General features: G+C 44.3%; 1 protein-coding gene across 6 annotated transcripts in view; it reads right to left on the bottom strand.

Moving 5' to 3' along the window:
• The window catches only part of MYOCD (myocardin), a 91390-nt gene extending 68424 nt beyond the window's left edge, over window positions 1–22966 (bottom strand). For 2 of the 6 annotated variants that reach the window (XM_027517347.1, XM_027517348.1), the window contains exon 1: window positions 22466–22965. In XM_027517347.1, the coding sequence (XP_027373148.1) occupies window positions 22466–22520 (55 nt within the window). In that variant the 5' untranslated portion in view covers window positions 22521–22965. Of the gene's footprint in view, window positions 1–22465 lie in introns of all 6 variants that reach the window. The other 4 variants (XM_027517345.1, XM_027517346.1, XM_027517350.1 and 1 more) reach the window with 3 other exon arrangements.
• Between the last annotated feature and the right edge of the window lie 1231 nt (window positions 22967–24197).

Raw genomic sequence — 24197 nt, 5'->3', positions numbered from 1 at the left:
AGTCCATGGGGTCACAAAGAGCTGGACAGTACTATGCAAGCATCTGCATGCATATCCTTCTACTTCTTTGTATATTCATTCTATTAATTTTTGAGAGCTTGATATTGAAATTCCACCTAAAAATCTCATTTTGTCTACTTATAAATAATTGTAATATATAGTGAAACTATATATAACCTTGTTCTGTATTTTCTAAGTCTCCTGTAAATGTGTCCTCATGCTTTCATAATTAAAAAAAATAAAAATTGAAAAATAAAACAGTAGCTTCTATCAGCAACAGAGGTGACATATCAAGTCCAGACAGTGCCATGTGTCCATGAGCATGTTTACATATGGCAGATGTGTGTGTGTGTGAAGTCGCTCAGTCATGTCTGACTCTTTGAGACCCCATGGACTGTAGCCTACCAGGTTTCGCCATCCATGGGATTTTCCCAGCAAGAATACTGGAGTGGGGTGCAATTTCCTTCTCCAGGAGATCTTCCCGACCCAGGGATTGAACCCGGGTCTCCTGCATTGTAGGCAGACGCTTTACCGTCTCAGCCATGGCAGGTAGGGAAAGCTTAATCCAGTGAAGTCTGAGTCTGAATCAATCCTGAACTACTCATTCTATCAGAAAAGGGAGAAGACAAAAGAAGAGAAAGCAAAGATGGGCTAAAGGTAGAAAGAGGAAGTAAAGAAGAAAGAGAGTAGGACAGAGGGTTAATTTTTTATTGTAAGAAGAGTATTTGTGTTTGTGTAAGTACTCCAGTGATGGCTCTCAGTTCATATGTAATTAACAGAATGTAAAAGATGGGTCAGATTAGGGGCATATGAGTCCTGCTCCAGAAAGGAAGCAGGAGATGGGCCCCGTGTCTTAGTGTTTCCCAGCTCTTTGGCAATTGTGAATTCTTGTTTATTACTTTCTGTCTAGAATGTGACATGGGCCCATGCAGTTGTATCACACAAAGAATCCCAAAGAAATTTCTGGGATCTGTGCATTAAAGTTTTATTTGGTCCATCTAAAAAATTATTACAAAGAGCATCATCTTTATCCTTACCCACCACTCCTCCCATGCTGCCATGGAAACAATGGCTTCCTAAGACTATCATATTATTGGTATTTGATTGATTTTCTGTTCCACCCTTCCGCCACTCAACTTTTTTTTCTTTCCCTACCAAATTCTCCATTTTTCTTAAGTGAATCTCTCTTAGCCTCGTCTCACCCATGGTCTCTGTGCAGCTAACTTGCCATCACCTCTACAGCCTCTAAGAATGGTCATATTTTCTAAAGAACACCAGAATGCATGGATTAACAAGATTTTCTCCCCAATTTTTAAATTAATTCGTATTTAAACATAACAAACATCATAACCTAACTTTTATTTATTTTACATTTAGTAAGTCATTTTTGGGTGGGAGGAGAAATAAATTAAAAAAAAAAACCTCAAGGAAAGTGAATGATAAACAGAAGACATGTACTCACTAAACCAATCATATATTCATCATCTATATGAATATATATATTCATATGGATATATATGAATATATATGATGAATCATATATTCATCATCATCATCTTTCTTCTAATGTTCCACAAAATCCAGCCCAACAATGGCACTGCCATGATTACCAGGGAAGGTGAAAGCAATTCCCTAATTTTGATGAGTGAACCCAAGAGTCTTCTTCCAACAACATTTCAAAATAATAACACAAGGTGGTCCTCTCTGGGCCCCAGTCTCCCTTCCCATGAAGGACAGGACAGACAAAGTCAGCAATAGGTGTTCTCAAACTTAAAAAAAATCACTGAAAACTTTTTGTTTTTCCAAGCTGAAATCCTACATGGAAGGAAAAGCAAAAACAAAACAACACCCAGGACCAGGGTGCACAATAAAAGCAGAACCTCTTGTGAAATGTCAGAGTTCTAAGAATCAGAGTTTGAAAAATCATTGGATTGGATCGTCTCTAAATCTCTTCCAACTTAAACATGTTACTTTCATGATTTTGATCTGAAAAAGTCTCAACCCGCCAAGGAGACATTGCTCAGGAACAGATGGGTTGATTTTATCCACGGAGTGAGGACTGAGGGGTGGATTACGACGCCACCTTTGCCTCAGCAGAACCCTGTTTCTCCAGCCCTTCTCCGTCCTTTGAATGTCCTTGTGTGCTCAGTAGCTTCAGTCGTGTCTGACCCTTTGCGACCCCATGGACTGTAGCCCACCAGGCTCCTCTGTCCATGGGATTCTCCAGGCAAGAATACTGGAGTGGGTTGCCATTTCCTTCTCCATTGAACCTCTTTGCAGGGGTATAAAGCCTCACAAGATGCAGGAAAGCTTCGGATTCAGAGGACCACACCCAGGTTCCTTAGCAACAGCAGCAGAGGGAAGCCTTTCTCACCAGCAGATGGTGGTGGGCTGTTGCTCTCTTTCTGTATCACCTTCTTACAGTGGGCTCTTGGCTCCCAGTAGAATCCTCTGAACCCTACTTAGCAATCAGCATCCCTTGGTAACCCTGAGAGCCATCTTTCCATCAGACCTATAGCGCTGCTTTTACTCTCGTTGCTCTATACTTTCTTCAAGTCCTGCATATGCAACATGCCCTCTGTCTAAATACGAATTCTTTTAATCATTTGAGTATTGGATAATGGAGGTCAAAGTCCAGAATCCCAGAGAAAACCAAAGTGAACTGCATTCAAAAATTAACCTGCATCTATACAGAATTCCTACTTTGCACACAGGCAAAATACTTATGGGTTGCAGTTAGAAGCTCACCAGAACTCTGTCTGCTGAAATATATCAGTGGATGTCCTCTGCAAGTCAGAAGAGAGTTCAGGGGACCAGGCCCTGCTCTTCCCATGAAATAGCTGTGTGACCTTGGTCAAAGATACGTCACCTCTCCACAACTCGGCTCTCTTCTACTAAAACAAGAAAGATGAGCTGGTGATCCCGGAGGTCCCTTGGAGTGTTAATATTTCATGACCCTTGGCTTCATCTTTGACCAGGGTCTTTCTTTGTATGTCTCCAAATTCAAGCCACTGAGATGTTTCTTAATCTCAAGAGTTTTCCCCATGAGATGATGCGACATGTCTTGGAATAGTTCTAAGCATTATGTTCAAACTGCAGGAAAAAGGCAGTTTTTTCCTTTTTGGTTCTAAGAAGTCAGATGTGAAATGCTGGGTCTTGAAATGAACCTGGAGGAGGAAACGTGACCCCAAATACTATCACTTTTACAAAGACTCCAGAAATCTTTAGGGACCCCAGGCCAATTTGCTGATCACACAATCTTGCATGAATCTACCAACTCAGTCTCTCAAAAAGGATTCAGTTGTTCCTTGCTATAGGCTGAGGCATCTCCAGACACTGACCATGATATACAGTAATTTAAGGTGTGAATAATCTAGTGAGGAAGAAAAGACACCCACACATGAGTCAGAGAAATAAAGTGTTAGGCAACACATGATTAAAGCATCCATATTCACAGGAGGCTACCAAGGATAAAAGAACAGAACCTTTACTTTTTCAAGGGAGAATCTTATTAGAAAGAGGGCTGATAAAGGGAATTGCTGATCAAGGGAAGAAGCACTCATTGAAAACTAGAATATGGAATCGACATGCTACCTCCTGTCCAGTGCCAGCTTTGTGAGCATATCACCTGCCACCAGCATCCCATGAAGGGCCCCGTGCTTAGTCTAACGCTGTGTTTTCACCACCTGAAATTGTAACCATTTACAGGGCCTCACATTATAATCCTGCATCGGGCCCCACCCACTATGGAGTGTACCCCAGAATATCACCTTGTTCCAGGAGAGGGATCCTACTATGGGGTGGGAAGAGATAGGACTGGAAAAGGAAGTGAGGTTCATGGACAGAGGGCCTTGAATTCTATGCTGTACTGCTCAGACTTCATCCTGTAGAAAGATAGAAGGTTATTTTTTCAAATTTTAAACTTTTTTAAGAGTTTAAATTTTAAACTTTTTTGTATTAGGGCACAGCTGATCAACAATGGTGTGGTAGTTCCAGGTGAACAGCTAAGGATCTCAGCCATATCTGTACATGTATCCATTCTTCCCCAAACCCTCCTCCCATCCAGGCTAACATAACACTGAGTAAAGTCCCATGTGCTATACAGTAGCACTTTGTTGATTATTCATTTTAAGTGGAGCAGTGTATACATGACCTTTCCAAACTCCCTAGCTATTCCTTCCCCTCCCCACCTAGGCGACCATAAGTCTGTGAGTTTCTTTCTGTTTTGTAAGTTCATTTGTATCATTTCTTTTTAGATTCTACCTATGACGGATGTCATATCATAGTTCTAGAAGGTATTTTTTGAGCAGCACAGTTATATGGTAACATTGAGATTTTAGGACAAATAATCTTGTGATTACAATGAATGGGGGAGACACGGCTGGTGTGAAGACCCTTATCAGGATCCATTAGCAAAGTAAGAAAGTTCACTTAGACATGGTGAGAACAGAGAGGAGAGGTAAAATTTGAGAAACAAATGGAAAAGAGGAATCACTGTGTCTTGATAATAAATCGAAGACGGAGAGACAGAGACAGTTGAATCAAATTTACATGACAATTTCTTTCCCCAGGCTTTTGCAAAAAAAGATAAAAATAAAACGACAAACACTAAAGCACGGTGACTGTAATTATTGGTGGCAAAATTGGTAAGTCTGTCAGGGGCCTCTGAGGCAAGGCTTTCATTGGCAGAAAGGCGAGTGGGTTAACACTGTTCAATCTTTCATTTTATCCACTCAGTATTTACTGATCTCTTCCTAAACGTCTAGATACCACTTTAGGTATTAAAGATCTGGCTGCAAATAAAGCAGTCACAGGCTCTGCCTATGAAAATTTTACAGCCTAGGAGGGAAAAGATGTTAAACAATTACAATTGTGGGTATATGGTGAATGGGAAGTGGCACGTCATTTTGAATCAGAGAGACTTTTCTGGTCTTTTCTCCCAGGAAACTTAAACAAATAAATAAATGGAGTTGTTAAGCCCATGACACTTAATTTGCTACCTTTCCATTTCACTAAACTACAGCCTACTTTGTGTGTGTCTGTGTGTGTGTGTGGGGGGTGTGTGTGTGTGTGTGTGTGTGTGTGTGCAATGGTAATTTCCGTTTCCAAAAGACTTGGCTTCCCCGATGAGAAGGGGAGATTTTGACAGAGTAAAAGATAAAAGAGAAAATGAGAAGCAAGTGATACTTGCCTTCCGTTCCCTTCTGAATGGTTTTCCACTGAATTACCAGGCAATGCTCTTTTGACCTACTACAGAGATGGGTTTTGTGTAGCCAAGATGTTCCCACTGGATGGCCTCTCACCCAGCGAGGCTGGGCTTTTCCCTAGAAATTTTGGAAATAGGACTGGGAGACAGATGTCTATTTTGGAGCTGTGAGGAGTGGCCATTTTCAACCACATGAACTGGACAGATGGTGAACCTGGCTGACAGGATGCAAAGAGCCAGTGAGAGTGTGGCTGGAGGGTGTTCCAGTCCCCAATTCCAGCCCATCCTCCTCTATGGATCAATCACGTTCCTGTTGCTGAGTTCCATGAGACATCCCTGTATGCTTATAAGCTTTTCTGTTTAAGCTTGTTCAGGAATTCTATTTAATTCTCTACTGTTTGCAAACCAAGATGCTCCCTACTGATTAGCATTGAAGAGGGACAGCCGGTGGCAGTGGAAAGTTACCAGGACAAGCAAGCAAAGCTCTGAGACCTATTTTAAATCCTGGTTCACTAATCAAAATCCCTAAGGTGTGGACCCAGGGTTTGTAAAGGTGGCGAAAACATATACTGCAAAGTGTGACATTGGCAGAGCCTGGAAGCCGGGATAGGCATGTTGCAGGAAACGTCTCTGAGTGGTGTTAATGTTGCATCTTCTCTCTGTGGGGCCAGGTAAGGACCTCAAGCCCTAGACAGAGCAGAGCATCAGCCAGCTGCAGGTTCTCCCCTCAGAAGGGGCAGTCATATCTGTCCATAATGTAGGCATTGAACTTCTTTTGTTGACCTCCACCCTGGGTTTGGGGCTTCCTGGGTGGCTCAGCAGTAAAGAATCCACCCACAATGCATGGGACATGAGTTCTATCCCTGGGTCGGGAAGATCTGCTGGAGGGGTAATGGCTTCCCACTCCAGCATTCTTGCCTGGGAAATCCCATGGACAGAGGAGCCTGGGGGGCTACAGTCCATGGGGTTGAAATGAGTCAGACATGACTGAGCAACTAAAAAACAACCACACCCTGGGTTTAGCTGAACCGACCTTCAGGTACAACCCCTGACTTTGACATCACTGTCTTCAAGGACACAGGCCAGTGGAGGGTTTTGTGAAAAGTAACAAGCAAGGGACTTCTCTGGTGGTCCAGTGGCTAAGATTCCAGGCTCCCAATGCAGGGAGCCCAGGTTCGATCCCTGGGCAGGGAACTAGATACCACATGCCTCAACTAAGAATTAGCATACTGCAACTAAAGATTCCCACATGCTGCAACTAAGACCTGGCTCAGTCAAATAAATAAATATTTAATTTAAAAAATAAAATGTTTAAAAAAAGGAAAGAAAGTAACAAGCAGGACCACCCCCAGAAGTTTCAGCGATGTTCTGGGCTAGAAGCTGATACTGTTGGACACAGACTGTTGAAATAACTGCTCTCTTCTTGTCCAATAGGTGGCCTGCCTCAGAATCCTTTCCTCTACCTGCCACTTCATGGCAAATAGATGGGAAAACAATGGAAACAGTGACAGAATTTTTTTTTTTTATTTTGAGCTGAAAAATCACTGCAGATGGTGACTGCAGCCATAAAATTAAGAGACGCTTGCTCCTTGGAAGAAAAGTTATGACCAACCTAGACAGCATATTAAAAAGCAGAGACATTGTTTTGCCAACAAAGGTCTGTCTAGTCAAAGCTATGGTTTTCCAGTAATCATGTATGGATGTGACAGTTGGACTGTAAAGAAAGCTGAGCACTGAAGAATTGATGCTTTTGAACCGTCATGTTGGAGAAGACTCTTGAGAGTCCCTTGGACTCAAGGAGATCCAACCAGTCCATCCTAAAGCAAATCAGTCCTGAATGTTTATTGGAAGGACTAATGCTGAAGTTGAAGCTCTAATACTTTGGCCACCTGATGTGAAGAGCTGACTCATTGGAAAAGACCCAGATGCTAGGAAAGATTGAAGGCAGGAGGATAGGGGGACAACAGAGGACGAGATGGTTGGATGACATCACTGACTCGACCGACATGAGTTTGAGTGAGCTCTGGCAGTTGGTGATGGATAGGAAAGCTTGGCGTGCTGCAGCTCATGGAGTTGCAAAGAGTTGGACACCAGTGAGCGACTGAACTGACTGACCTGGTATTTTCCAACTCTGGGACAAACCGCCCTCCCAGGAGCAGCCTGCATCACTTGTGGGTCTGATGCTGTCTCGGTTGGGGTACACAGGCATCAGCCCACCTGGTACAGAGGACACAAGCCGATGAGAGCTGAGAGAAGGTGGCCTTTTAGGCCAGGTTGTCTACACTGTTCCTGCCCCAACCCTGGCCGTGTTTTTCAAACAAGGCTGAAAGCCAGGGATTATCTTCGTGTGTCCTGTTGACATCTGAGCACACTCTGCTCCTCACCTTCAGAGTCCAGGCACCAACAATAACTGTTCCCTTGGCCACTTACCCTGTGCACTGACATGCAGCCAAGGGGTCACAGTGACCAAGAAGGACAGAAGTGGACCGTCCACCCATCCATGTCTGGGGACACCCAGAAAGAGGAGGAGAAAATGACCATCGGGTGACTGAAGTAACCCTTTGTGGTCAGACGGAGAAGGGGAGCCTAGGGGCTGCTAGACTGGCCTGAGCAGTCCTCATGGATGAGCACGGGAAAGAGGCTGGGGCCAGGCACCACAATTCTTTCTTCACCTCACAAGACGTCCTGACTCTACTTCCTTTGAGACACAGAAGGAGACACACGAATTCAGGTCAGCTTCCAGTGCTGGACACACGTCGGTTAGAAAACCATGGGCATGTTCACATGCCAAGAGCCCCAGCTCGGGCTGACCACGCGGTTGTTTCAATGATTAAGCCTCACGCACAGAGTCGAGTTGTTTGAGAACGACGTCTGCTCACACAAACACTGCAAAGCGACCCTTTCCCTAAGCACCATGCTCTCAGTTTGTCAAAACATTTGAAGAAGACTAATTCAGGCCTCAAAAGGAATTCTCTCTCACGCAGCCAGCTGCCAGGTCTGTGAGCCGAAGGCTTTATGTTACAATATTTCAAGACACTAGAGACAGGAGGAACGCGGGCCTCGAGTGGACGTCCCGTGGGGCTGACGACGTCAATAAGGGGACCGAAGGCTCTTCACCTGCTCTCTGGCAGGGGGGATGGGACGAGGAAGCCAGCTCTGGCCAGTCTAGATGCCTGTGAAGAGCAGTACAGGGCAGGAGTCACAGACGTGGGCTCTGAAGCCAGGGGTAGGTGCGTTCAAGTCTCAGCTTTTCCATTTACTACTCGTGGAGTTTTATGAGATGTCCTTTGGGGCTGGGTGCTCCAATTTCTCCATCCATGAATGTGGGGGGACAGACAGGGGGCCAACGTACCACCCCCTAGGACTGTTGTGAGGAGTCAGTTCGTATAACATATACGTGATGTGCTAATAGCCGTACTCAGTAAGCAATGAGCACGTGATCAATCTTGGGGTGCTCTAAAGGACTGTGGTGTGTGTCCCCAAAGTCCTCCCTGTGTGGGGAGGACCAGCCAGCCTCGGGCCACGCTGTCATCAGAACTGCCCACTGAGCCCTGCCCGCTCAGCCGTGGGGAAATTTTTTCCTCCATCGCAAACAGGTCCCTGGAGCGCAGAACAGCAACTCAGCAACTGACATAAACAATTTCAAACAATCATTTCAAAAGACAAATGGCTCCATTTGGGCATCAAGATTCCTCCCAGAGGCTTTCCCTGCCTGTTTATGTGTTCCGTGGCCTCCAGCCACAAGTGAATTAGGCGGACAGCGCGCTCACGCCCGGGGAGGCGGGAAGGGCCTGTGTGGACCAGCACCTGCTATTTGACCTGCTTTCCTTGAAAGCTGATGCTGGGGGTGGGGGATTCTGGAGGAAAGAAACTCGCATTTCCACCTGCCAGTGCCCACCTGTCATGGGAAACATTGTGAGATACAGGGAAAATAGAAAGTGTAGGTATATTACAATTTTTTTACACATTAGAAAATAATCTTGGCCCTGCTTTTTTTTTTTAACAAGGTTTTGCAACAATCAAAAATAATATTTCAGGACTTCCCTGGTGGCTGCTACTGCTAAGTCACTTCAGTTGTGTCCGACTCTGTGTGACCCCAGAGATGGCAGCCCACCAGGCTCCCCCGTCCCTGGGATTCTCCAGGCAAGAACACTGGAGTGGGTTGCCATTTCCTTCCCTGGTGGCACAGTGGTTAAAGAAGATGCCTGCCAATGCAGGAGATGTAAGAGAGGCAGGTTCGATCCTTGGATTGGGAAGATCCCCTGGGGGAGGAAATGGCAACCCACTCCAGTATTCTAGCTGGAACATTTCCTGTCTCTGGGACGTTCCATGGTGCTGGGTTCTAGTCTATGTGCTAAGACCAGAAACTTCTGCAGAGGGTGGTGCTTTACCAAAGCCAAAGTCTCCTTTGTTTCTATGCCTATTCAGTTCTCTCAGTAGAACTTGCTGAATTCCACCTCTCCTAATTCAGTCCTTTCTGTCTTGAAGCCAGAGGAGATAGCTGCTTCCCGCTAAAACAGCTCTAAGCAGAAGGACCATTTATTTTGTTGAGAGTGACTGGCTTTGAAAAAGCCAGGCGTCCACCCATCTCTGCACCATCCCCATGGCTTCCCCCTGGCTGTGTGTTCCTCAGAGGAACCACGTGGCCAACTTGGTTCTGGGAGCCCAGAGCCCAGGCTCTGCTTCTAAATCTACTAAGTGACCTTGGGCAAATTTCTTAACATCCCTGACCCTCAGGTCTCCTCATCCGCACGACCAATTTTGCAATCTCACAGAGTTGTTATGAAAATATAGGCACAACGACTTGAGAGTTTAATTCACCATAAAAATAAAAGATGTTATAATTTAGCAGACTGCTGTCTGAACCCCAGGCACTGCTCCCTGTAGTCAGAGCTCTCCACCTTGGTTTCAGCTTTAGACAGAATGACATTTTCAGTTGTCAAGGTGGAGGATCTGGGATATCAGGGGAGCTGGAAGAACAGTCATGAGCCATGCTCATCCTTAGAGCTGACTGGTAACCTTGCAAGATTCGGCTCTCACCGGAAACACATTAAGACCTGAGCTGAACAACCACCACCTCTGTCTGGAGAATGAAAATGATAACAATGTCTTCCTCAAAAAGTTTTTTTTGAAAGAGAGGGAAAGTGATAGTATGTATATAAAACATTTATAGAATATATTGTAAATGCTGCAGTGATAATGATTATCTGTATTACTTGCAAACACCACCTGGGGTTGAAAAGGAATGAGGGACTTCCTTGGTTGTCCAGTGGTTAAGACTTCATTTTCCAATGCAGAGGGTGCAGGTTCAACTCCCAGCTGGGGGGTGGGGCTTAGATCCCGCATGACTCAGGCCCAAAAAACCAAAACATAAGACAGAAACAATATTGTAACAAATTCAGTAAAGATATTAAAATGGTCCAAGGACTTTGTTGTTGATCCAGTGGCTAAAACTCCACACTCCCAATATGGGGGCCTGGGTTCGATCCCTGGTCAGGGAACTAGATCCCATATGCTGTAACTAAGACGCGGCACAGACAAATAAATAAACAAGTAAAATAAATATTTTAAAAATGGTCCACATTAAAAGATATCTTAAAAAAAGAAAGCAATGAGGAGAGTTAGCAGCAAGTCTTATGACATAATCATCAGAGGCTAGTGGTTGGTAATTTACAAACAAATTGATATTTTATAATAATATTAAAGGTATTTAAAAATACTGTACAACAGCCTATAGTATATGGATGTAGGTAAGGAGAAGGCAATGGCAACCCACTCCAGTGTTCTTGCCTGGAGAATCCCAGGGACGGGGGAGCCTGGTGGGCTGCCGTCTATGGGGTCGCACAGAGTCAGACACGACTGAAGCGACTTAGCAGCAGCAGCAGCAAGGATAAAATCATGAATACTAATCTGTGAATAAAAGTGCTAGCTTTGTTGAAGTCTATAGACACATGAAGGCAAAAGGAGAAGGGGGCAGCAGAAGAAGGGATGGTTGAATGGCATCACTGATTCAATGGACATGAGTTTTACAAACTCTGGAAGAGAGTGAAGGGTAGGGGAGCCTGGAGGCTGCAGTCCGTGGGGTCCCAGAGTCGGACACACCTTAGCAACTGAACAACAGCAAGCACATCCCTGTACTAGATCAAGTACTTTTTATTTGCCTTTTCACTACAGCCACACAAAATTTCCACAGAGCGGGCAGTTTTTGGTCCCATGTTCTCAGATGGATAAGAGGAGAGCTTGAAGAATATGCTCAAGTTCACACGATCAGGAATGGAGGAGCCACAATCTGAACCCAGGTCAATGAGACAGCAGGGTCTGTATCACAACATACATATTGGAATTTTCTGACATAAATTAACCAGAGGGATTGTCAGTGTTCAGTCTCAGCTGGGGACCAGGTTTTCTCTGTTGTAGTTTGAATGTGAACATGCTCTTGGATTAGTGGGAATTTAAAACACCTTCAACCTCCCAGGTATTCAGCCAACTTGGCTCAGCAGCTCTTCCCATCAGGAATCTTTATCTCCTGTGACTCCATGGCTTAAACATAAACATGCAAGCAAAGCCCACTGCTAATGTATGAATCACCCAAGTTATTCCTGATGACTACAGAAGATGCAGGAGACACTGAATAGATCTTTGAAATAAGGAATATAGGAATATAAGAAAGGATATAAGAAAAATTAAAAATTACTTATTGTCTAGATACCCGGAGATCATCACTGAGAATGGGTCTTTTTAGACTTTATTCTATGCTTGAACACTTCTGGTAGTTTCTGGTATGTTTTGATCCCTAATTTGCTGAGTTTAAAATATTTCAACTTTCAAAGTAGTTTCTGTTTAAAGGGAACCCTCATGCACTATTGGTGGGAATATAAATTGGTGCCTCCACTGCGGAAAATAGTATGGACGTTCTTCAAAACACTAGAAATACAACAACCAAATGATTCAGCAATTCCACTCCTGGGTATACATTAAAAAAATGTTAATTTGAAAAGATACACACACCCCAACATTCACAATATTATTGTCTATAAATGCCAAGATATAGAAATAACCAGAGTGTCCATCAACACCTGGATAAAGATAAATAGATGAATAAGACATGGTATTTACACACAGTGGAATATTACTTGACCATAAAGAAGAATGAAAACTTGTCACTTGCAGCAACATGGATGGATTTGGAGGGCATTATGTTAAGTGAAATAAGACATATAAAAAAAGATAAATGTTGTATGATACCACTGACATGTGGGATTTTAAAAATACAACAAGCCATAATACCTAAATTATAACAACGAAAGAAGCAGACTCACATATATAGAGAACAAACTGGTGGTTTCCAGTGGAGAAGAGGGAGACGACCAGTATAGGGGTAGGGGATTAAGAGGTACAAACTGCTGGGTATAAAATAGGCTCAAGGATGTGTTATACAACATGAGGGATATAGTCAACATTTTGTAATAACTATAAATGGAAAGTAACTTAAAAATTGTATAAAATTTAAAAAATACAAAAAATAAAAGAATGCTTTTTAATTGCCATTTGATCAAGAAATGAGATAATATATAACATTTACTGACATTTCTCTGTGTTTGGGGAGGGCACTAAATTTAAAACTGTCTTCTAGGGAGGTGGGAAGAAGGTTGAAGAGAGAAGGGACATAAATATACCTGTGGCTGATTCATGTTGATGTTTGGCAGAAACCAACACAATTCTATAAAGCAATTATCCTTCAATTGAAAAATAAATAAATTTAAAGAAAATTTTCTTCTAACATTTTATGCCTCATCGGTTACTCTCTGTAAAACTGAGTATCAAAAAGTTCCATGTGATTATTTGGCAAAACTAATACAATTATGTAAAGTTTAAAAATAAAATAAAATTTAAAAAAAAAAAAGGAGAGGAAAAAAAAAAAGTTCCATGTGGAACTTTACCTCGGATAAGAAGCCAGACCAACCAGTCGTGAGGACAACAAAATTGAATGACTTCCTGAAAGGAGAGTTCCCGGAAATAGGAAAGTAAAAAGCTGCTTATGGGGTATTTTCAAGTCATTATCTGTGGAATAGGGACATTCCTGGGGGCTACTGGACTATATTTAATGAGAAAGAACTGATGCCTTTGTACCATTTAAGAGTCTAAGGGGAAAGAGACGCAGATTGAGGGCTGGATAACTTACTTGAGAGGCAGTTCAGATGGAGATGTTAGGCAAGACATACTGAGAATTTGACAGGCTGTAATCACTGACCATTGCTACACATACCCAGTGATGACTGACGTTCTAGATGGGGGACCCAATAAATACATTTTGCAATGTTACAGTGGCTTAATCCACTGCTTCTACTGCTTGAATCCTATTGCTTTCTCTAATGATCTAAGGTATCTGAATACAGCAAACATCAACTGGAGTGGCTGAAATGTAAGAGAAGTATTCTAGTAGTATCTATAGGGGAATAGGAGAATTTATCTTCCTTCAAATAACAGGAGAAAAGAAAGAAATGATTCTTTCTTCAGTGGTTCCAGGGAGCACTTTGCTACGCTCTGTAAAAATTAAAGTTGGGAATCAGCTTTATTTATTCTAAATTTCTGGGAATAAATGATACATCTTATTGTAACAAAATTTGGAGATCCTTGTTTTTTACCTAAAAATATTAATTCAGAGAATTCTCTGGTGGTCCAGCAGTCAGGATTCTGCACTCTCACTGAAGAAGGTGTGGGCTCAATTCCTGGTCAAGGAACGAAGATCCCACAAGCCATGCAGTGTGACAGAAAAAAAAAATTTTTTTTAAAGCAATTCAAATATAGTTAAGTAAAGCTTGACTTACCAGCTATTCTGGATGATGTCAGGATGGAAATGACTGCAAATCGCTGATTTAAACAAATGCTCTCTGCTCAATAAAGCTGAAAATCTGAGTACTTAAATCATAAGACTGCAAAAATTTGTTATTTGGCTAATGGTTGTGCTGATGTCTTAAAAATCATATTTAGGACTTCCATGGTGGTTCAGTGGTTAAGAATCCACCTGCTAATGCTGGGGACATGGGTTCAATCCCTGGTCCAGGAAGATTCCACATGCCATGGTGTAGCTAAGACCATGCACCGCAACTACTGAGCCTCGCTCTAGAGCCTGTGCTCCACAACAAGAGAAGCCCCCACAAAGAGAAGCCCATCCCCACAACTTGAGAGTAGCCTCCGTTTGCTGCAACGAGAGAAAGCCTGTGCATAGCAACAAAGACCCAGTGCAGCCCAAAATTAACTAATTAAAAAAAATCTTATGTATGTCTATCGAACTCACCATTCCATGCCTCTCTCTTGTGCAATTCACAAGCCACCAGATCAAATAATCCCTTCTCACATGGGGAATGCAGAGAAAGCCTCAGTAATTCTACGAAGGTCTTTCCCTCACAAATGGCAGGAACCATTTTGCCAGCATGGAAACAGGTACCCAGTGAGCTGAGCTGACTTTCCCAAGATTGTGAGTCAGAGAGTGGGTGTGTGGGCTCCTGCATAGGTCTAAGTTCTACCCACTGGAGAGCGGGCATAAGACTTCAAAGGCTGGTACCTGGGAAACACACTTGCTGACTTCACCTTCCTGATCTAGGCAGAGATGCAAGACAGCTAGTCACTATCCGATAGAGGACCAGTGAGCTCGTGCTACATGAGAATGAAGCAGATGAAAGACCACGTTATGCTCCAACACCTCCTATTCAGGTTCGGCTTTTCTGAGGTACATGAAACCCTATCCCTCCAGTTGAGCACTTGGACATCTGCCATGCAATTCTATTAATTGTCCAGTTCAACTCAATTAGATCAGAAGCCATTAAATTTGGTTCAGTTCAATTTGACAAAATCTTACTGTGTCTATCATGCACTGTAGCAGATAAAAGAGGAAGGCCACTCTTTATGGTCTTAAAAAACATTTTCATTTTTCCAAAGATCCCAGGTACATTAAATTGGATTCATTGTTGTCCTTAGTACAGGTCACAATGTCATCACTGACCCATGAATGTTGTTGTTCAGCCACTAAGTTGTGTTTGATTCTTTTCGACTCCATGGACTGCAGCATGCCAGGCTCCTCTGTCCTTTACTGTCTCCCGGAGTTTGCTCGGATTTATGTCCACTGAGTCAGTGATGCTATCTTACCATTTCATCCTCTGCAGCCCTCTTCTCCTTTGTCTCCAGTCCTTCCCAGCATCAGGGTCTTTTGCAGTGAGTTGGCTCTTCGCATCAGGTGGCCAAAGTATGGAGCTTCAGCTTTAGCATCAGTCCTTCCAATGAATATTTAAGGTTGATGTCCTTTACTATTGACTGGTTTGATCTCCTTGCGGTCAAAGGGACTCTCAAGAGTCTTTTCCAGCACCACAATTTGAAAGCATCAATTATTCAGCACTCAGCTTTCTTTATGGACTAACTCTCACATCTGTACATGACTACTGGAAAAACCATAGCTTTGACTATATGGACATGTGTTGGCAAAGTGATATCTCTGCTTTTTAATATGCTGTCTAGGTTTATCATAGCTTTCCTTCCAAGAAGCAAGCATCTTTCAATTTAATTCATTTGATTAAAAATCAGCATGCATGTCACCACCAATCAAGCTAAAACCAGCATCACGATAACCTTTCTCTTCCCTTGGACCACATTCGTATATACTCTCCCCGTGTCTCCCACTTCAGAGGCAACTACTTTTCAGAATTCTGTATTTATATCCACTCATTCTTTTTTTTGTTGTTCTAGTTTTAAGCCCCTACCCTTGACACCAATATGCCTAAAATATATATAAAAACATACCCCGTTTACTTTTATTGTTTCTGAATAGTCTTTGGTGGGAAAATAAAATGTACTCATTCAAGGCATTTTTAACAGTGCCTAATCTATGCCCATCACCGTTTTCGGTGCCAGGGAAGAAAGCAGTGAAAATGAAGGAACAAACAAAAATTCCTGCCCTCGTGGACAAATAAACAAATAACCAAGTAAAAAGTTTAGTGTCTGCTGTAGTGGTTAGAGCTAGGGATAATAATAAGGATGGTTAGGTGTGGAGGGGAATTTGGGAGTGTTGCCATGGTAATGAAGATGCTAGGGAAGCCAAGCGCCTCCGAGTATATGAGGTGAAAGTAATGGTCTCAGGCAGGTGACCTGACTGAATATTCCTCTAGCTTTTTAAAAAAATTTATTTATTTACTTATTTTTGGCTGCATCGCGCCAGCTTCACTCTGGTTGTGGTGCCCTGCAGCATGTGGGATCTTAGTTCCCTGACTTGGGATTGAACCTACATCCCCCTGCATTGGAAGGCGAGTTCTTAACCACTGGACTATCGGGGAAGTCCTCCCCCTCTAGTTTTTATAAAAGATTTAAAATTCCTATTTAGGACTTGAAATACACTCATCTTCTAGGATCCAGCTAACTGTGTTGTCACATGGGCTTTTAGACAGCACAGCTTAAAGGAATCACACACAGAGAATTAGAGGGTTGGCTCTAACATCCCATGTGAGAACATGGGCTAGGTCTTTTCTGTCCCCCAGACAGACTCCCAGCTCCTAACACAGACTCCATTACAAGGGCAACAGGAAAGAGATATCTCATGCATGTCTGTTGAATGAATGCATAAATATGTAACTCTCATATAGCATTGTTCAGCACTTTCCAGGTGGCCTGTGAGCTCCTAGGGGACAGGCATTATATATAAGCCTCTGCTGGATATTCCTGGGATGGGGCATTGGTGACAATAAATAACAGAGGTTTGAGGAGTGAGGCGGGGGAAGGAAAAGCATCAGAGTTTACACCTGGCTGGTGTGGAGGGCCTGTCGGCGACCTATGTGTAGAGATTAACCCCGTTAGAGAAATCACGCTCAGAAACTGTGAGGCTCTCTGTCCAGAAAAAATTTTCCATGATGTGTCTGTCCAGCTAAACTTGCCCTCTGAGGTGCTGTGTGAATAAAGGTGAAACATGCCTGGGAATCACTGCCTTTTAGAAGCTCATAACTGACATTAGAAATAGTAAAGTCTTCAGAAATTCTGCAATTAAAAATCCAATTTAATTTTTCACTATACTCTGTTCCCTCTTTCCATTTTCTGGTTTTGATGTGAGCTATTTTTTTTTAGAAGCCTTTATTGAGTTTGTTACCATATTGCTTCTGTCTCATGTTTTGTTTTTTTTCCCTGAGAGGGAAATCCCCAACCAGGGATCGAACCTGAACCCCCTGCTTTAGAAGGTGAAGTCTTAATGCCTGGACCACCAAGGAAGTCCTTGCATCCCTCAGATTTCCTGCTGAACAACTTTAACATACTATGAAATGAGTCTTCTGGGGACCACCCTGTGGACAACAATGGGATTAAGGCTGGATAATCCATATGCAGGGAAAAGGGCTGAAGTACAGTCTGTAGGACAGAGGCATGTGGAGGGGTTACAGTGAGGAATGACATAGTGGCCGCTACTATCATAAGGTAGAATAATGTCTCCTTCCCCACAGATGTGTACATCCTAACCCCTGGGGCCTATGAGTATGTGACCTTAGCTGTTCTTATGGACTGAACTGTGCCCCCCACCCACCCACCACATACCACATTCACATGCTGAAGCCCTAACCTCCGTATGTGATAGTATTTTTTTTTTTTTTTTTACAGACTTGGTTTATTTATTTTACTTATTTGGCTGGCTGGGTTTCAGTTGCAGCATGCAGGATCCAATTTCCCAACCAGGAATCAAACCAAAATCCTCTGCATTGGGAGATTGGAGTCTTAACCACTGGACCATCAGGGATGTCCTTGGAGATGAAGCCTTTGGGAATAATTAGATTTAGACGAGGACTTGATAGTGGGCCCCTCGTGATGAGATCAGGGTCCTATGAGAAGAGATCAGAGAGCTCGCTGTCTGTCTGCCTATCTTCCTCTCTGCCATGTGAGGACACAGTGAGAAAGCGACCGTCTGCAAGCCAGGGAGAGAACTCCGACCAGAAAATTACCATGATGGTAATGTTGGATTTCCAGCCCCCAGAGAAAATAAATGTCTGTTGTTTTGCTACCCAGGCTATGGTGTTTAGTTCTCGCAAAATTCCAAATTACGAAAAGAACACTGAATATATGAAGCAATTGAAAAGACTGCCTTCAGAATAATCTTAGGATAATAATGGGCTAATCATAAAGTCAGGGCTTCCCTGGTGGCTCAGTGGTAAAGAACCCGCCTGCCAAAGCAGGAGACGTGGGTTCTATCCCTGAGTTGGGAAGATCCCCTGGAGAAGGAAATAGCAACCTACTCCAGTATTCTTGCCTGGGAAATCCCATAGACAGAGGAGCCTGGCGGGCTACGGCCCGTGGGGTCACAAAAGAGTCAGACACGATTTAGTGACTGAACGAAACCAACAAATTATAAAGATGGCAGGTGTGAATTATTCATCAATCCACGCAAGACAAACTTACTGAACATCTACTCTATGTCTGGTTCCCCAAGGATATGACAGTTAAAAAATGACATAGTGATGCTTTTATGAAGCTTATAGTCACTAAAACTTTACAAAAGTACTCAGGCTATTCATTCAGGAAAATTTAAAAACTGACTGCAAAGATGAACCACTCAAATCCTCTATTTTGTAGATGGGAAAAAAAAAGAGATCTGAAGAGACCAATTAAATTTGGTGATATACATAGTTTTATAGCCCAGCTACCACAGAAAATGCAGAATGTCCAGTGTAGGTGAAAGTATGCTCCTAATATTGCAACAGGCTAAAAAATTAATCACTGCTTATCTCAAATTCAACTAGGGATCTTGCATTTTGATTTGCTAAATATTGACAACCCTAAATTTCTGGGGGATAGAGTCAAGGTCATGGCAGAAACCAGAGTCCACCTTGGTATGAGCTGTTTGAATGGGAAGAAGAGAAAAAGAGAACAAAGCAAAAGAAACACAATAGTTTTTAAAAAGGGAAACCCACTAATGGACCTCTCTCTCTCCTTTTGATCTTTTGTGCATGGTGTGTGTGTGTATGTGTGTGTGTGTGTGTGCATGTGTGCACACATATGGGTCCTTGTGTCTTCCTGGCAGAGGATTATGGTAATGAGGAAAATTATCAACAGTGATACCGACTACAGATATCGACATAACTAGAAGATGGAATACAATAAAATGTGGTTAATTCAAAAACACTAAAATGACTGCATGTAAGTAAACTGCCTATGATGTATGCCCAACTGACACACAGCCCGATCACAGTTTCACGTATTCTAAATCTTCGCATTTTCACAGAACCATAAAATGTTTCTCAAGGGTGGGAGAAATCACCGAACCTAGCCTAGACATTTACAGATGAAGCAACCAAGAGTCACAGGGAAGAAATGTCAAACCTAGGACCACCCTGTAAATGAATATGAATAATAGAACAGTATTTTTTTTTTGTGGGCTAACTAAGTGCCAGGCATTTTCTTTTTAATGCTCTGCTTGTATTACCACATTTGTCACAACAATCTTATGATTCTTCTTATTATTCAAACAAAACAAATTGAGGCAGAGAAAATTATGTAATTTATCTAAGGTTTCAGGTTACACAGCTGATAAGAACAGGTACCTGCTAAAAATCCAGGGAGTCTGGCATTCCAGTAGGATGAATTTAGATCACTAAACATGTTTGTCCATGTAAACTTTCATGCGTATTGCTCCGGTAGCAGACTTTATAGTTCAATAACAAGGTCACTCAAATACCTTTTATAGAAAGTTTATAGAAAGTCAGTTGGAAACGGTTACCATAATGTTAGTTTCAGAGTGGAAACAGTTATCTGCTCCCTTATAAACCAGTCCTACCATCTTACTATGATCAGAGAACAATTGTTTCCTGCTTTTTGAAACATTTTAAATGAAATACACCAGAATCTACTATCAAAGCAAACATTAGCAGTGAGATGGAGTTTTACAAGTTTACATTTTGAGCAGTTTGTGAAAGAAAAGGAGTAGAAAAAAAAAAAAAGAAAACAAGAGAGAAAGAGAGAGAGAGAGAAATCAAAACAGAGAAGAGGCTTCTTGATCCATTGTTAGCCATAAAGTAAACTGAGGACTCTTGAAGAGGCCCTTGTGCTCTCAAGCTGCCAGCCAGACTTCTGTGTTCCTGCAGCTACAGCAGTAATGATCTCCAGGAAGAATAATCACATAAGAAAAATGATGCCTACTTAGTTTTACATTCAGTTTGTCTTCTTCTCTATCTTTCAAGACATCATCAACTCCTAACATCTCAGATGACCAAAACACTTGGTCCATTTTCAGACCCTCTGTTTCTGTTTATAGAAAGTAGAAGATTAAGCCTGCCTTTGTCTGCTTTGATAGCACGTTTTCCCAAAGCAACTCTTTCTGTGACACAAAAGCATGTCCAAGTTAAAACAAACAAACAAACCAAGAAGGACAAAAGTGAGGCTGCCATTGGAGTTCTCAGAAGCTCCAGGGTCCAGGTCTGCAAGATCTGCCTGGGAGACACAGGACTCCACCAGCCCACCAAGGCAGGAATTGGGAGAACCGTCCGCCTCTCCTCTGCACTGCAGCTGAAGGAAGCATCGCTTGACAAGCCTGTTTCGAAATTCCACTATCAAGTACATTCCCAAATCCATCCAGAGACAAACCAGGCCCTCCCCTGGCCCTACAGGGAACTGGTGAGGGCGCATCGGAAATGTGTGGAGCTTCTCACAGAACAAACTCACATCCTCTGTTCTTCAGAAAGGTGGCAGTGTTGCCCTGCGGTCCTGACCAAATTGCGAAGTGGTGGCCGTGTCTCTGTGTCTCTAGTGGATTAACGGACCAAGCACCTCACCTCACCACGGAAAGGATGGATTACTCCGCTGCAGAACGTAGTGCCTCACAGACTCGCCCCGGATCTTCAGGGCGCTGAGTCTTGTTTCAGGGCGCTTTGTCTTGAGCCCAAGTTCTCAAGTTTTTATCTCGCTTTGACAGTACAGAGCCATAGAAAATCTCCATGGGATCCCACAGACATCTAAAAGCCAGGCGCACCTAAGGAGGTCCCAGAGGGCCCTACTTTACAGCATCCACTCTTCTCATTTTTTGTAACCTCCTTCCAAGTGACATGCTGAGTGGTCCCATGTAGAAAGGCTATGGAAAACTTAGCAAACTATGCCAGCATCCTTATAACACCTGTTATGGGCAATGTTCACACCACAGTTTAAAGTAACTCACAGCATCTTCTGGGCTTCCCAGGTGGCAGTAGTGGTAAAGAACCCGGGCCTCCCAATGCAGGAGGTGCGGGGTCCATCCCTGGGTCAGGAAGATTCCCGGGGAGGAGGGCATGGCAACCCTTTCCAGTATTCTTGCCTGGAGAATCGCATGGACACAGGAGCCTGGCGCGATACAGTCCACAGGGTTGCAAAGTCAGTCACGACTGCAGCGACTGAGCATGCAGACATGGCATCTTCTAGGTAGAAGCTGTACCATTTATTGAGCGGTTTGTCACCACTTTTCTAAAACCAATATTCTACACAGAGCTGCTGACAAAGAACTGAAGAACTGTCCCTGTCTCGGCGTGCAGACCCGCACACCAATATCTTCCAGGGGCAAGTACACGCAGCGGCCTGTTTGCAGGGCAGTTAAAGGCCCCGTCTCCTTCCCCACTCACCTTCCCTCAGTGTCCGCGGAGAAGTTTCTCTATTGGGACAGAAATTTGGGGGGAAAGTCTCCATTTATAAATATCAGATGGTTTGGGAAAAAATATTTGTGGCACTAGACTTTTTTTTTTCCCTACAGTGATGTCATTTTGAATACTTGGTGCGCTCCAAATTTGCTATTTTTACTTTCCCCAAGTGACTTTTTTTGGGAAATACATTTGTTTGGATTAGCTACATTTGAAGTGGCTCCTGTATGTAATGTCCAGCGCCAGGTTCATCTTCTCACAGTTCTCAGCTCTCAAACCTGAAATCCCCATGAGCTCATTTTCAAGGTTATTCCTTTTGGGATGCACCCTCCCCCCACAACTAATTTTTTTTTTTTTTTCTAGACACAGATACAGAAACAAAAATAAAGGGATTGGCCTTCTCACAAACCAAACCACACTCTGCGGCTCAAAGCATTGACAACAGAAGACATGAAAGCCACCCCCCCCCCACGCCCCACCACCCAGGCTCATAAAATTCTTGACTTCCCAAATGTGCTTCTGGGGGACAGAGGTGCAGGAGCCAAGGCGGGCTCTGAAACGCGCACTGGAAGCAGTGTGCAGCTGAGACGTAGAAGAGGAGGAAGAGCTGAAGAAGGAACGCTCAGTGTCTTCGCCCTACCTGATCTGAACTTGGTCCTAATCAGCAAAGAGTGCTCAGACCCCAGGAGTGTCATGTTGAGTTGAGTCTCAGAGAGCCGCTGGTCCCTTAGCCAGACGCCCCCTGATGTCCACCAGGAACGGGCTCCCGGGAGCTCAGCTGACCGCAGTGAACAACCCAGAATTCATCCAACTCTCCTCGAGCTCCCCTGGGTAGGAGTACAGCGGCAGCCAGGGACCGAAACCAGTGTCCCCGGAAAGCGGCGGCCTCCCCCCTCGCCGCAGCGGGGCTACTGCGCTCTCGGCCGGCGGGACCCTGCGCCTCCTCGGGGTCTGGCCGGGCGCCGCGGGCATCCCAGGCGTGCGCGGCTGATGTCATAGGCTGCCCGCTCCTCGAGCATCCCCACCACGCCTTTATGAAGGTCCCCAGTTTGCTATCTGATCCTTTTTTACTACTGACAGGAGCTCAACCAATCAGGAGGAGCGAGCGGCGCCCGGGACTCTCAGCCGCCGGAGTCCCGGGAGCCGGTCTGGATTCGGGCTGCGCGGGGGTGGGAGGCCGGGATGCGGGGGCGCGGGCGGGGGGCGGAGCCGGGGAGAAGAGGAGCGGAGGGGCGCGGCGCCCGGCGCGTAGGGGGCGGGCCAGGTGGGAGGGTGGGGACCCCCGGGGAGCGGACTTTCCTTGCCCGAAGCCTGGGAGACGGCGGGGGGGCTGTAGGCTGTGCGTGTGTACCACCCCAGGGGGACACTTGCGCTCCCGCGCTCCCGGGGCGCACGGAGCTCTGACAAATAACCTAGGATCCCAGGGTTCCCAGGGTCCTCACGTTCTCTCCCCGTCTGCAGAGGCAGAGACCGAACAAACATCCCGCAGTTCCCGTATCAAACCTGGACACACGTCCACGGAGAAAACGAAACGCCTTTCATTTTTCTAGGAGTCAGAATGGCTGCAGATCCAGCCGGGGCTCAATGCTCTCCCTCCAGGGGGAGAGGCAAGAGTTGGAAGCCCTTTGAAGAGCTTCCTTCCCTTGGGCGGGGCTCAAGGAGGGAGAGTCTCAGGAGCAGAGGGATGTCGGACCTGGGCTTGGGTTCAGGTTGGAAAGACTGACTTTTCCCAGGAGGGGGTCCCTCCTTCCTGAGGGGCAAATCCATCTCGAATCCGACCCCGAGGGATTGCGCATCCAGAATGTGCCAGATGTGCTAGGCGCCTCTGTAAATGAAACCTGCTCTCAAGACCTGAAGAAGTTTGCTTGTTAGCAGCACAGAAAATAAAAACTAAACTATATACACATACAGCGTTGGGTTAAATTTATCTGCAACGTTCTACGCATGTGGGCCTCGAAGTAAGCATCTGTTACTTACATACATGCCTGCTTATTGTCTTAGAGTGCAAAACCCTTCCAAGATAAGTGGGTGACAGATGAAGACTTGATGCGACCATACCTCCTGGGACAACCTGTAATGCTCTGAGTTTGGGCCTTGCCCATATGCTCGGGTCCTTGGGATCTGACCAGCAGTTTGCATAACTGAGATGTTCTGGAATAGACCATCTGACTCCTGACACATCAGAGAGGCAGAGCAGTCGGGTCCTTGTTCCTCTTGGAAATAGGGTCCTGTCCCTGGAGGCCTGTTTTCCGAGGATGAGCTCATGAGCAGCTCAGGTTCTGTGCCACATGCTCCTGCAGAAGACCTCAGTCTCCTAGTCTTGCTGGAATAAATTACACCTTGAGTAATTTCATATAACACAGATTTATTAT

This window comes from Bos indicus x Bos taurus, chromosome 19, assembly GCF_003369695.1.
Source record: "Bos indicus x Bos taurus breed Angus x Brahman F1 hybrid chromosome 19, Bos_hybrid_MaternalHap_v2.0, whole genome shotgun sequence".
Classification (NCBI taxonomy): domain Eukaryota; kingdom Metazoa; phylum Chordata; class Mammalia; order Artiodactyla; family Bovidae; genus Bos; species Bos indicus x Bos taurus.
Note: the sequence above shows the minus strand (reverse complement) of the source record. Positions and strands in the feature narration are given on the sequence as shown.